The sequence below is a fragment of the Penaeus monodon genome, unplaced genomic scaffold (assembly GCF_015228065.2).
Source record: "Penaeus monodon isolate SGIC_2016 unplaced genomic scaffold, NSTDA_Pmon_1 PmonScaffold_9331, whole genome shotgun sequence".
Classification (NCBI taxonomy): domain Eukaryota; kingdom Metazoa; phylum Arthropoda; class Malacostraca; order Decapoda; family Penaeidae; genus Penaeus; species Penaeus monodon.
This window is the reverse complement of record NW_023664694.1, coordinates 1-12855: the sequence shown is the minus strand read 5'-3', so window position 1 is coordinate 12855 and position 12855 is coordinate 1. Positions and strand designations below refer to the sequence as shown.

At 44.4% G+C, this 12855-nt stretch overlaps 2 protein-coding genes across 2 annotated transcripts; one reads left to right on the top strand and one right to left on the bottom strand.

Moving 5' to 3' along the window:
* Positions 1–1247: 1247 nt before the first annotated feature.
* LOC119572054 (sulfotransferase 1A1-like) lies at positions 1248–4563 on the bottom strand. The gene is made up of 7 exons (XM_037919067.1): positions 4452–4563; positions 3126–3300; positions 2859–3004; positions 2503–2707; positions 1777–1903; positions 1516–1682; positions 1248–1376 (listed from the first exon to the last, which is right to left on the bottom strand). Exons 2-7 carry the CDS (start codon positions 3291–3293, stop codon positions 1248–1250), a joined length of 942 nt encoding a protein of 313 aa, XP_037774995.1. The 5' UTR covers positions 3294–3300; positions 4452–4563.
* Positions 4564–6249: 1686 nt separating this feature from the next.
* Positions 6250–10167, top strand: LOC119572055 (sulfotransferase 1C4-like). Its single transcript, XM_037919068.1, has 8 exons — positions 6250–6392; positions 7541–7715; positions 7837–7982; positions 8134–8338; positions 8953–9079; positions 9174–9340; positions 9481–9601; positions 9734–10167. The coding sequence occupies exons 2-8, from the start codon at positions 7548–7550 to the stop codon at positions 9844–9846; spliced, it is 1047 nt and encodes a 348-aa protein (XP_037774996.1). The 5' UTR covers positions 6250–6392; positions 7541–7547; the 3' UTR covers positions 9847–10167.
* Positions 10168–12855: the final 2688 nt, after the last annotated feature.

The following is a 12855-nucleotide window of genomic DNA, read 5'->3' as shown; positions in this document are numbered from 1 at the left end:
CAATTTCTAAGACAGGGTCTGCCCACAGCAGCTGCCGGGCTGGTAAAGAGATTATGCCGCATGCTTACATGGCGGCAGGAGCGCCTGCTGGCAATCCCGCCACCACGGTAAGCATAGAGTGTCAGAGAATAAAATGAGAGGCATAAACAGCTGACACAGGCCGGGCAATATGTATGAAGGCCTGGGCGAAACCAGATCTTCGTAAATCTCCAACGAACGAACGAACCGAGATTAGCAATCTTCGATCCTCCAGACGACCACAACAGCAACAGCAGCAACACAAGGACTGCGCAGTCCTTAGCCGACCGAGAAGCCTATTAATGGTATAAAGTCTTCATTACTGGCCATGGTAGGCCTACGATATGTTGGGGAGAGAAATTGTCTACTCCTCAGAGTCCCTTTCCAGGCCAAGTGATAAACAACTAAACAAGGGAATGTCGTGCCCATGGCTCCCCCGTTCATGACTGGCACAAAGCCAGCCTTTCATCCCTTCAACACGGCTCTCACACCTTAAGAAGTGGATAGTAGAAGGGGTTGGAGAAGAGAAGGAAACGAAAAGGGGAAGGAGAGCAGACTGTGGCGAGTGGAAGGTGTGATCTTCTAACCCCCCCCACCCCCCCCCCAGCAACAACGGGCATAAGACTAGGGGAAAGGAATTTGGGATGCAAAGGGATATTTATTTAAACTATGCTTTATTTGCCGTGCTCTTGTTAACCCAAGGTAACTCCATAAATATAATCGAAAATTATTTATACAGTACTAAGTAACAATACATATGATTTAAACGTTTATTACCCTTCCACTGTGATCATTGTTCACGTTTATAAATTAGAGTAAAAATAATGTAACTTATTTAAAATGTGCAGGAACATCTGTTATAATTACAATTCAGAATAAAATATCAGTACAATATAATTACAATAATGAAAGAGCGATCTCTGTGCACGAATCACTCAAAACTCTGAAAACCTCGAGCAAAGGCGTGGAGGCAAATCGCTCTTGTGCCTCCGCCTCACACCGAGTATTTGAAGCCGATGCCAGGTCCGAGAGGCGCGTCTTGATCCAGTCGTCGACCTTGGCCTCCAGCTCGGGGGTGTACTTCCCCTTCCAGTCTCCCACTCACCTGCAGAAACAAAGCATTATTTGGGAAGAAACGCCTGGGTGAATATTTATCTCTCTGGGCTTGGTGATGATCTATGTTCATCCAAATAATTATTATAAATTTCGCAATATTCAACAGTCACTGTTCACGCACCCTTCCTGAAGAAGCCGCCGTCCTTGTTGACGATTTCCATGTTGAAGACGGCCTCCATGTCCCCGCCTCCGAGGACAGAATCGCGCGCCTTCATCTGAGAAAAGCTTGTGTGGCGAGCCACCTGCAAGAACCACCAGACGGGTTAAAGGCACGAATTCTCAAATGACATCACAATTACAGTTAATACAATAACAATCGTTAAGTAAAATGATGACCACTCGGATTAAATTCAACCTAGAAGTCGGTGCTTGACTGCTTACATTGTCCAGCTGCTCTTGGGTGAGTTTAGTGCCAAGGAAATCATCTAGTCTTTTTAGTTCTTCCATGTTGTTTTCCTTTAAATCCTCGTAGAAGAGGAAGTGTAGATTAGGGTTGTCTTTCTTCTCCCAGGCTTCCTTCAGGTGCTGCCAATAAGGTCCATACACCACTGAAGGAAAAATATATATGCAGCGAGTAAATGTATAATAATCATGCAGAACGACTATATGAATCACTGATGAATCTTCAATGCCTATACTTACAGTCCCCGTCGATAAAGTATTTAACGAAGTCCTCAAAACTTCCAACGTAATTATGGTTCTTGAAAATTCTTGAGTGATGACAGAAAGACACCAGTACATCCTTCGGGTTCCTTGCTACATAAACCACCTGTTGAATGAAGAAGTATTGCTACGTGGATGGATATAGTAATGGGTAACGAATAATTTGTTTGTGATTTGGACAGCCAGCAACATGCACCGAGTCACACCGCACTCGCACTCACTCACTTTTTCACCATTTCTCATGCTCACGCATAATAATATCCCTGCATCGTAAAGCAATTGGTGGTGTCCGGAATACTGCGTAAAATATAAATTGTCTTACAAGTGCCTGTCTATTATCGCCTTTTACATCTGTTTTTGGGACTTTCTTAGGCTACTTCTGTATGTTTACAACACTTACTTTTGAGGTTTCCTTTGATCATCTTACCGCATTCAATTATAGAAAAGCTAAACTGTAGTGAAAGGTCAATGTTACCCTTTAAAAAAATGAGGGCAAAGCTGAAGTTGGAATCACTATGAGTTGCAGAAATTGCCAAACAGAAATAAATATATGGCACGAAGTTTTATTTCTCATTAATGTTAATGCTAGTTTGGAGTTCTTTACAGCCAGTGAGACTGAGTATTAATTCAACATTTAAAAGTTTCCAAGATAACCGTTCTTCCCATCAGAAACTCGGGCCAACTTTCGCGTGACGGCAGCCATACCTTGCCAACGTTCACCAGGGCTGGCGGCAGGAGCGACAGCGGGAGGTGAGACTTGAGCGTCCGGGGCTCGGGCGTGGCCTCGCCGATCTGCACGAAGATGCCGTCGGCGGGGTTCTTCCCTGGACACAGCTTCTTGAAGCCTTGCATGATGGGATGATCGGGGCCAGGGGGGGTTAGTTTCTTGGAACGCATCAACATGTCAAACCTGAGGATTCATTTTAAAATTTTACTTATTCATATATTCAACTGTTGTGTCTTTTAACCTTCAAATCTTATTCTTAAGATGAAATAAACAAGTCTAGGCTTTGCTGGGTGGCACAGAGTTGGACACATGAGAGGGAACAGGGAACACATACTCAAGGAAAGGCACGCGGGCATTAACAGGCAGAGCCGCCTGAGGATGGTCGAGGTTCGGATTGTTCCTCATGGTCCACACGACCTCCTGAACCCAGGTAGTGCCACATTTTGGCCAAGTCACCACCATAACGTCACTCGGCTTCACCTGATGGGGAAGATAACTCGTATGAAGAATCTAGTCTCCTTACATACACCTACTGCCTCCCCCCATGTCATCATTAATATACTCGTTTGTTACTGAATAAAAAATCGAATCCTCCACTCACCTCGAAGTTGTAAATCTTATCAGCGTAATCTGTGAAAGGCGCCGGGAAGACCCAGCTCCCGGGATAAAGACGGACCATGCCTTCGGTGTATCCGGTCCAGTCCCTCTCCTGCCTCGCCAGCTCCTCGCCCTCCAGGGGGGTCACCTCGTGGCCGCTGGCAAGCTTCATTCTCGATCTGTGGAAGAATGCGCACACCGAGCGTTAGTATTTCTGGATAACGCCCCTGAGAAGTTAATACTATTGTGACGGCAACCTTCTCTCTTATCCTCCTTAAAATGGCCTCCACAAAATTAATGCAACTGATACCCATAAAAGGGAATCTGTGTGGCCCCCTTCAGCAGTTCTCTCTCGAGTTCCTGAACTGAAATTCAAGTTCTAGGTAAACATTCCGATAGACAATGGGCAGTGCCACAGTCCACACCGGTAGTCGGATATGGATTGCTTTCTTTGAAAGAACAATTCAATACCTCGGCCAAATCGATATACTAATGTTATATATGAAAAGGCTAAAAACTTATTTGTGCCTTGTATCCGAATGAAAATTCCGGTTCTCAAAATGAAAGCGAGTTTATAATACATATATACATATACTGACCAAGATACATGTACACGGGTATGTATATATACAAATACATACACACATACATAGATATACTTTGATACACAAGTACACCCATGTAAGCATTGCCTGGACGCCAGAATTTCAGCTGGAAACCTTTCCCTGTAACAATACGGTTCTGCAAAGCGCTAGTCGTCCTTTCACTTCCGTGTGTGTCGTGACGCGAGATACATACTCTCTGACATACAAGTATCGCTGCGCCGCCGACGGTGAGCGCTGTGTCTGTTCTTCATCCCACAAACATGTTATACAAATGCGTTTATAGCAATATATATATGTTTTAGCACCTCTATCGACCTCATTCTAATAATGCTCGGCAAATATACACTCAATGTTTAGTACAATCTAGATTCAGCTTTCTGATTTTAATTGACATTTGGCCTACTGGCTTGGACTTCCGGACCCACGTACAGGCAATTCGTCATCGCTACTTTCACTCACGCAGTTGCACTTACTTTTCCAGCGTGCGTGAGAGAGAGAGAAAGAGAAAGAGAATGAGAGAAAGAGAGAGAAAGAGAGAGAAAGAGAGAGAGAGAAAGAAAAAGAAAAAGAGAAAGAGAGAGAGAGAAAGAGAGAGAAGGAGAGAGAGAGAGGAGAAAGAGAGGTAGATAGATAGATACACGAGTACATAGGCAATGCATCTCAATGTGTTTATTTATTATTCGAATATGTTCTTGTTTATCAGTGAACTAGATAACATTGCTCACCTTCCTGGCGCACGCGGGAATGTTTCCTCGACAGGGTTCCAGCCACAACTGCGGCGCTCGAATCCCTTGTCTCACTGGCGCTCGACGAGGGTCGGGCGAAGCGGCTTCGCTCAGCTGACTGTCAACTAAAGCGAAACGAGGGGTTTGCTACTTGCATTAATGTACTTTACTCTAAATATCTGTGTGTATTACACATTAAACAAAAAAGTCACGTAAAGAGTAGTATTCTCCCCACTTGTGCCATTTGACTTTCCTGCATCGCTCTAACCGAGGATCAGAACAAATAGATTATAGTCTCGACAGAAGCAAAGTTGTCAACTATGCACGAAGAACTTCACCTCTCTCACCTTGGAAAACAGACCGACAAACCACAAGAACCACTACAGTTTCTGGCTCCTATGCACCAACAGAAGATACGGCGGACATAACGTTTTGATCTAGCCCGAGTTGCGGCAGAGCTCAGAGAAATATATGTATTCATATTAAATGTACATTATATTTAAAAACGTCTTGCTTCCATATCTGTCTATTTAATGTAGGCACACACACACACACACACACACACACACACACACACACACACACACACACACACACACACACACACACACACACACACACACACACACACGTAAACAAATGCATATTATATATATATATATATATATATATATATATATATATATATAATATTGTGTGTGTGTGTGTGTGTGTGTGTTGTGTGGTGGTGTGGTGTGTGTGTGTGTGTACATACACACCTAACATACATACATACATATGTGCATGCATGCGTGCATACAGCATTCATACATACGATTACAACACATACACATACACATCACATACACATCACACAACACACACACACACACACACACACACACACACACACACACACACACACACACACACACACACGTAAACAAATACACACCTGTGCATATATATATATATATATATATATATATATATATATATATATATATATGCACAGGTGTGTATTTGTTTACGTGTGTGTGTGTGTGTGTGTGTGTGTGTGTGTGTGTGTGTGTGTGTGTGTGTGTGTGTGTGTGTGTGTGTGTGATGTGTATGTGATGTGTATGTGATGTGTGTGTAATCGTATGTATGAATGCATGTATGCACGCATGCATGCACATATGTATGTATGTATGTATAGGTGTGTATGTACACACACACACACACACACAACACACACACACACACACACACACACACACACACATATATATATATATATATATATATATATATATATATATATATATATATATATATGCATTTGTTTACGTGTGTGTGTGTGTGTGTGTGTGTGTGTGTGGTGTGTGTGTGTGTGTGTGTGTGTGTGTGTGTGTGTGTGTGTGTGTGTGTGTGTGTGTGTGGCCTACATTAAATAGACAGATATGGAAGTAAGACGTTTTGAATATAAATGTACATTTAATATGAATACATATATTTCTCTGAGCTCTGCCGCAACTCGGGCTAGATCAAAACGTTATGTCCGCCGTATCTTCTGTTGGTGCATAGGAGCCAGAAACTGTAGTGGTTCTTGTGGTTTGTCGGTCTGTTTTCCAAGGTGAGAGAGGTGAAGTTCTTCGTGCATAGTTGACAACTTTGCTTCTGTCGAGACTATAATCTATTTGTTCTGATCCTCGGTTAGAGCGATGCAGGAAAGTCAAATGGCACAAGTGGGGAGAATACTACTCTTTACGTGACTTTTTTGTTTAATGTGTAATACACACAGATATTTAGAGTAAAGTACATTAATGCAAGTAGCAAACCCCTCGTTTCGCTTTAGTTGACAGTCAGCTGAGCGAAGCCGCTTCGCCCGACCCTCGTCGAGCGCCAGTGAGACAAGGGATTCGAGCGCCGCAGTTGTGGCTGGAACCCTGTCGAGGAAACATTCCCGCGTGCGCCAAGAAGGTAAGCAGTGTTATCTAGTTCACTGATAAACAAGAACATATTCGAATAATAAATAAACACATTGAGATGCATTGCCTATGTACTCGTGTATCTATCTATCTACCTCTCTTTCTCCTCTCTCTCTCTCCTTCTCTCTCTTTCTCTCTCTCTCTTTCTCTTTTTCTTTTTCTTTCTCTCTCTCTCTTTCTCTCTCTTTCTCTCTCTTTCTCTCATTCTCTTTCTCTTTCTCTCTCTCTCACGCACGCTGGAAAAGTAAGTGCAACTGCGTGAGTGAAAGTAGCGATGACGAATTGCCTGTACGTGGGTCCGGAAGTCCAAGCCAGTAGGCCAAATGTCAATTAAAATCAGAAAGCTGAATCTAGATTGTACTAAACATTGAGTGTATATTTGCCGAGCATTATTAGAATGAGGTCGATAGAGGTGCTAAAACATATATATATTGCTATAAACGCATTTGTATAACATGTTTGTGGGATGAAGAACAGACACAGCGCTCACCGTCGGCGGCGCAGCGATACTTGTATGTCAGAGAGTATGTATCTCGCGTCACGACACACACGGAAGTGAAAGGACGACTGCGCTTTGCAGAACCGTATTGTTACAGGGAAAGGTTTCCAGCTGAAATTCTGGCGTCCAGGCAATGCTTACATGGGTGTACTTGTGTATCAAAGTATATCTATGTATGTGTGTATGTATTTGTATATATACATACCCGTGTACATGTATCTTGGTCAGTATATGTATATATGTATTATAAACTCGCTTTCATTTTGAGAACCGGAATTTTCATTCGGATACAAGGCACAAATAAGTTTTTAGCCTTTTCATATATAACATTAGTATATCGATTTGGCCGAGGTATTGAATTGTTCTTTCAAAGAAAGCAATCCATATCCGACTACGGTGTGGACTGTGGCATGCCCATGTCTATCGGAATGTTTACCTAGAACTTGAATTTCAGTTCAGGAACTCGAGAGAGAACTGCTGAAGGGGGCCACAAAGATTCCCTTTTATGGGTATCAGTTGCATTAATTTTGTGGAGGCCATTTTAAGGAGGATAAGAGAGAAGGTTGCCGTCACAATAGTATTAACTTTCTCAGGGGCGTTATCCAGAAGCACTAACGCTCGGTGTGCGCATTCTTCCACAGATCGAGAATGAAGCTTGCCAGCGGCCACGAGGTGACCCCCCTGGAGGGCGAGGAGCTGGCGAGGCAGGAGAGGGACTGGACCGGATACACCGAAGGCATGGTCCGTCTTTATCCCGGGAGCTGGGTCTTCCCGGCGCCTTTCACAGATTACGCTGATAAGATTTACAACTTCGAGGTGAGTGGAGGATTCGATTTTTTATTCAGTAACAAACGAGTATATTAATGAGGACATGGGGGGAGGCAGTAGGTGTATGTAAGGAGACTAGATTCTTCATACGAGTTATCTTCCCCATCAGGTGAAGCCGAGTGACGTTATGGTGGTGACTTGGCCAAAATGTGGCACTACCTGGGTTCAGGAGGTCGTGTGGACCATGAGGAACAATCCGAACCTCGACCATCCTCAGGCGGCTCTGCCTGTTAATGCCCGCGTGCCTTTCCTTGAGTATGTGTTCCCTGTTCCCTCTCATGTGTCCAACTCTGTGCCACCCAGCAAAGCCTAGACTTGTTTATTTCATCTTAAGAATAAGATTTGAAGGTTAAAAGACACAACAGTTGAATATATGAATAAGTAAAATTTTAAAATGAATCCTCAGGTTTGACATGTTGATGCGTTCCAAGAAACTAACCCCCCCTGGTCCCGATCATCCCATCATGCAAGGCTTCAAGAAGCTGTGTCCAGGGAAGAACCCCGCCGACGGCATCTTCGTGCAGATCGGCGAGGCCACGCCCGAGCCCCGGACGCTCAAGTCTCACCTCCCGCTGTCGCTCCTGCCGCCAGCCTTGGTGAACGTTGGCAAGGTATGGCTGCCGTCACGCGAAAGTTGGCCCGAGTTTCTGATGGGAAGAACGGTTATCTTGGAACCTTTTAAATGTTGAATTAATACTCAGTCTCACTGGCTGTAAAGAACTCCAAACTAGCATTAACTTGCTTGAGAAAAATGAGAAATAAAACTTCGTGCCATATATTTATTTCTGTTTGGCAATTTCTGCAACTCATATTGCAAAGTGATTCCAACTTCAGCTTTGCCCTCATTTTTTAAAGGATATCATTGACCTTTCACTACAGTTTAGCTTTTCTATAATTGAATGCGGTAAGATGATCAAAGGAAACCTCAAAAGTAAGTGTTGTAAACATACAGAAGTAGCCTAAGAAAGTCCCAAAAACAGATGTAAATGGCGATAATAGACAGGCACTTGTAAGACAATTTATATTTTACGCAGTATTCCGGACACCACCAATTGCTTTACGATGCAGGGATATTATTATGCGTGAGCATGAGAAATGGTGAAAAAGTGAGTGAGTGCGAGTGCGGTGTGACTCGGTGCATGTTGCTGGCTGTCCAAATCACAAACAAATTATTCGTTACCCATTACTATATCCATCCACGTAGCAATACTTCTTCATTCAACAGGTGGTTTATGTAGCAAGGAACCCGAAGGATGTACTGGTGTCTTTCTGTCATCACTCAAGAATTTTCAAGAACCATAATTACGTTGGAAGTTTTGAGGACTTCGTTAAATACTTTATCGACGGGGACTGTAAGTATAGGCATTGAAGATTCATCAGTGATTCATATAGTCGTTCTGCATGATTATTATACATTTACTCGCTGCATATATATTTTTCCTTCAGTGGTGTATGGACCTTATTGGCAGCACCTGAAGGAAGCCTGGGAGAAGAAAGACAACCCTAATCTACACTTCCTCTTCTACGAGGATTTAAAGGAAAACAACATGGAAGAACTAAAAAGACTAGATGATTTCCTTGGCACTAAACTCACCCAAGAGCAGCTGGACAATGTAAGCAGTCAAGCACCGACTTCTAGGTTGAATTTAATCCGAGTGGTCATCATTTTACTTGACGATTGTTATTGTATTAAACTGTAATTGTGATGTCATTTGAGAATTCGTGCCTTTAACCCGTCTGGTGGTTCTTGCAGGTGGCTCGCCACACAAGCTTTTCTCAGATGAAGGCGCGCGATTCTGTCCTCGGAGGCGGGGACATGGAGGCCGTCTTCAACATGGAAATCGTCAACAAGGACGGCGGCTTCTTCAGGAAGGGTGCGTGAACAGTGACTGTTGAATATTGCGAAATTTATAATAATTATTTGGATGAACATAGATCATCACCAAGCCCAGAGAGATAAATATTCACCCAGGCGTTTCTTCCCAAATAATGCTTTGTTTCTGCAGGTGAGGTGGGAGACTGGAAGGGGAAGTACACCCCCGAGCTGGAGGCCAAGGTCGACGACTGGATCAAGACGCGCCTCTCGGACCTGGGCATCGGCTTCAAGTACTCGGTGTGAGGCGGAGGCACAAGAGGCGATTTGCCTCCACGCCTTTGCTCGAGGTTTTCAGAGTTTTGAGTGATTCGTGCACAGAGATCGCTCTTTCATTATTGTAATTATATTGTACTGATATTTTATTCTGAATTGTAATTATAACAGATGTTCCTGCACATTTTAAATAAGTTACATTATTTTACTCTAATTTATAAATGTGAACAATGATCACAGTGGAAGGGTAATAAACGTTTAAATCATATGTATTGTTACTTAGTACTGTATAAATAATTTTCGATTATATTTATGGAGTTACCTTGGGTTAACAAGAGCACGGCAAATAAAGCATAGTTTAAATAAATATCCCTTTGCATCCCAAATTCCTTTCCCCTAGTCTTATGCCCGTTGTTGCTGGGGGGGGGGGTGGGGGGGGTTAGAAGATCACACCTTCCACTCGCCACAGTCTGCTCTCCTTCCCTTTTCGTTTCCTTCTCTTCTCCAACCCCATCTACTATCCATTTCTTAAGGCGTGAGAGCCGTGTTGAAAGGATGAGAGGCTGACTTTGTGCCAGTCATGAACGGGGGAGCCATGGGCACGACATTCCCTTGTTTAGTTGTTTATCACTTGGCCTGGAAAGGGACTCTGAGGAGTAGACAATTTCTCTCCCCAACATATCGTAGGCCTACCATGGCCAGTAATGAAGACTTTATACCATTAATAGGCTTCTCGGTCGGCTAAGGACTGCGCAGTCCTTGTGTTGCTGCTGCTGCTGCTGTGGTCGTCTGGAGGATCGAAGATTGCTAATCTCGGTTCGTTCGTTCGTTGGAGATTTACGAAGATCTGGTTTCGCCCAGGCCTTCATACATATGCCCGGCCTGTGTCAGCTGTTATTGCCTCTCATTTTATTCTCTGACACTCTATGCTTACCGTGGTGGCGGGATTGCCAGCAGGCGCTCCTGCCGCCATGTAAGCATGCGGCATAATCTCTTTACCAGCCCGGCAGCTGCTGTGGGCAGACCCTGTCTTAGAAATTGTGTGTGCTTACAATTCTGTAAGTAATGTACTAGTGTGGCGTTCGGCTCGCCACAGTGCATGCAACACCTGTCTTAATAGTCAGTTGTCTATATGATCTACCATACGTAATGGTAGAATGACTTCGGTACCTCAATTGATTGCTTCAGTTGGCTCATAACCTGTGTCATCTGAGTACCATCTGGCCTAGGGGGAGGATCTCGTTTTCTCTCTGTGAAGCTGCAGAAGGAAGGCATGAGCTGTAACATTACAATTCTGCCTTAAGATTTTTTGGCTCGGTTTTATGATCATGGCATTTGGGGGCATACCCTGCCATTGTCAGCTAGTCTGTCAGCAAGCTCATTCCCTCTGATGTCTATGTGGCTAGGGACCCAGTTTATGATTATTCTTCTACCCTGAGCAAGAATCCTCTGTGCTATGGTGAGGACAGTGGTCAGGAGGTAGATGTCACCTTTGTGTGAGCTTTGCTGTAGACAGTCAATGGCTGCACTAGAGTGTGTATGTATGACCACATATCCTTCTCTCAGGGACGCATGGGCTAGGGCTCCCATGATCGCAACTGCCTCTGCCTGTAGCAAGAGGCGTTGTCTGTTACCGTCATGGATTGTGTGGCATTCCTTGCTACAAAGCCAGCACCTGCAGTGTGGTTTAAGGGATCGACTGATCCATCTGTGAAGTAGGTTCTACTTCCCAGAGGAGTGATGGCTGCAATGACCCTCTCAGCTTCTGCCTTTAGACTAGGCATGGTGTATTGATTCTTTCTCCTTGACAAGCTCATAACAGAACTCGATCAGGGTTTGTGCCCACGGTGGAGCTTCAATAAAGTTACGGTGGGAGGAGTTCATGCTTTTGGCAAGTAGTTGTTCTTTGAGCTGATAGCGTATCAACAACCCTGGCTGTGTGAGACAGCCAGGAGTTGTTTGCAAACAGCTCGTGGTACTGTTCTAGGCGTCTGAGTATTTTTTTTGTTTGTGGTCCTGGGAGTCTGGATGACCTTTGAAAGGAACTGAGCTGCCATTAGATCAAATTGTGATTCCAGGGGGAGAAGGTTTGCCTCCATGAGGAGGTTGAGGACCTTTGTTCACCTTGGGGCACCCAGAATGATCCTGGCAGCTTCATTTTGAACTGCTTCCAATTTTTATCTTAATCTTGGCTTTGCGGCAATCAGGGATTACCCCAAGGTATTGGAAGACCTGGACCCATTCTAGGTCCATTCCCTGGATTTTCAGACTTGTGCCTTGAACATTTTGTCTCAGAGCCATGGCTTTGGATTTGGCTGCAGAGATCTTTAGTCTTGTCCTACAACACCCCCCCAATCCCTTGCCCGTTGTTGTCATGGGGGGGCTTAGGAGGCGGAGACTGGGACCCAATGATGGGGAACTCCCCAACCTTGGGACTCAGCCCTCGACTCAACTAATTTTGCATGGTCTTTTTTTCCTTCCCTCTTTTTGTTTCTGTCCCTTCACCAAACCCTTCTGCTACCCCCATCTAAGGTGTGAGAGCCGTGCTGAAAGGATGAAAGGCTGACTTTGTGCCAGTCCTGAACGGCCTGAGGGAGCCATGGGCACGGTATTCCCCTGATTTAGTTACCTAGCCCTTACCCCTCAAGGGGACCCTGAGGGGTGGACTGTTTTTATCCCCAACATAACCCAGGCTTACCATGGCCAGTAATGAAAACATATCCCCACTATTAGGGGCAATGAGGCTTGCCCCTTATCAAATAGCCCCAATGATGTAAAACCCACCAATCCCTGACCCAAGGCTCTCCTTTGACCACGGCTCCGAACACTGCAATAACTACCCCCTCATCAATGCCTACTAGTACAGTAGCCAACAATCAACCTTAAGGAACATTTCCACTCTTCAGCATGCTCAACTTCAACACCTCTATCCCCACAACCTCCAACATCAACCACCCCATCCTCCCTTATTAATACCTACAGCCTTATTGCCCACCTCTCCCATAACACTACCCCCTCAAACTACTCCATCTTCGTCAC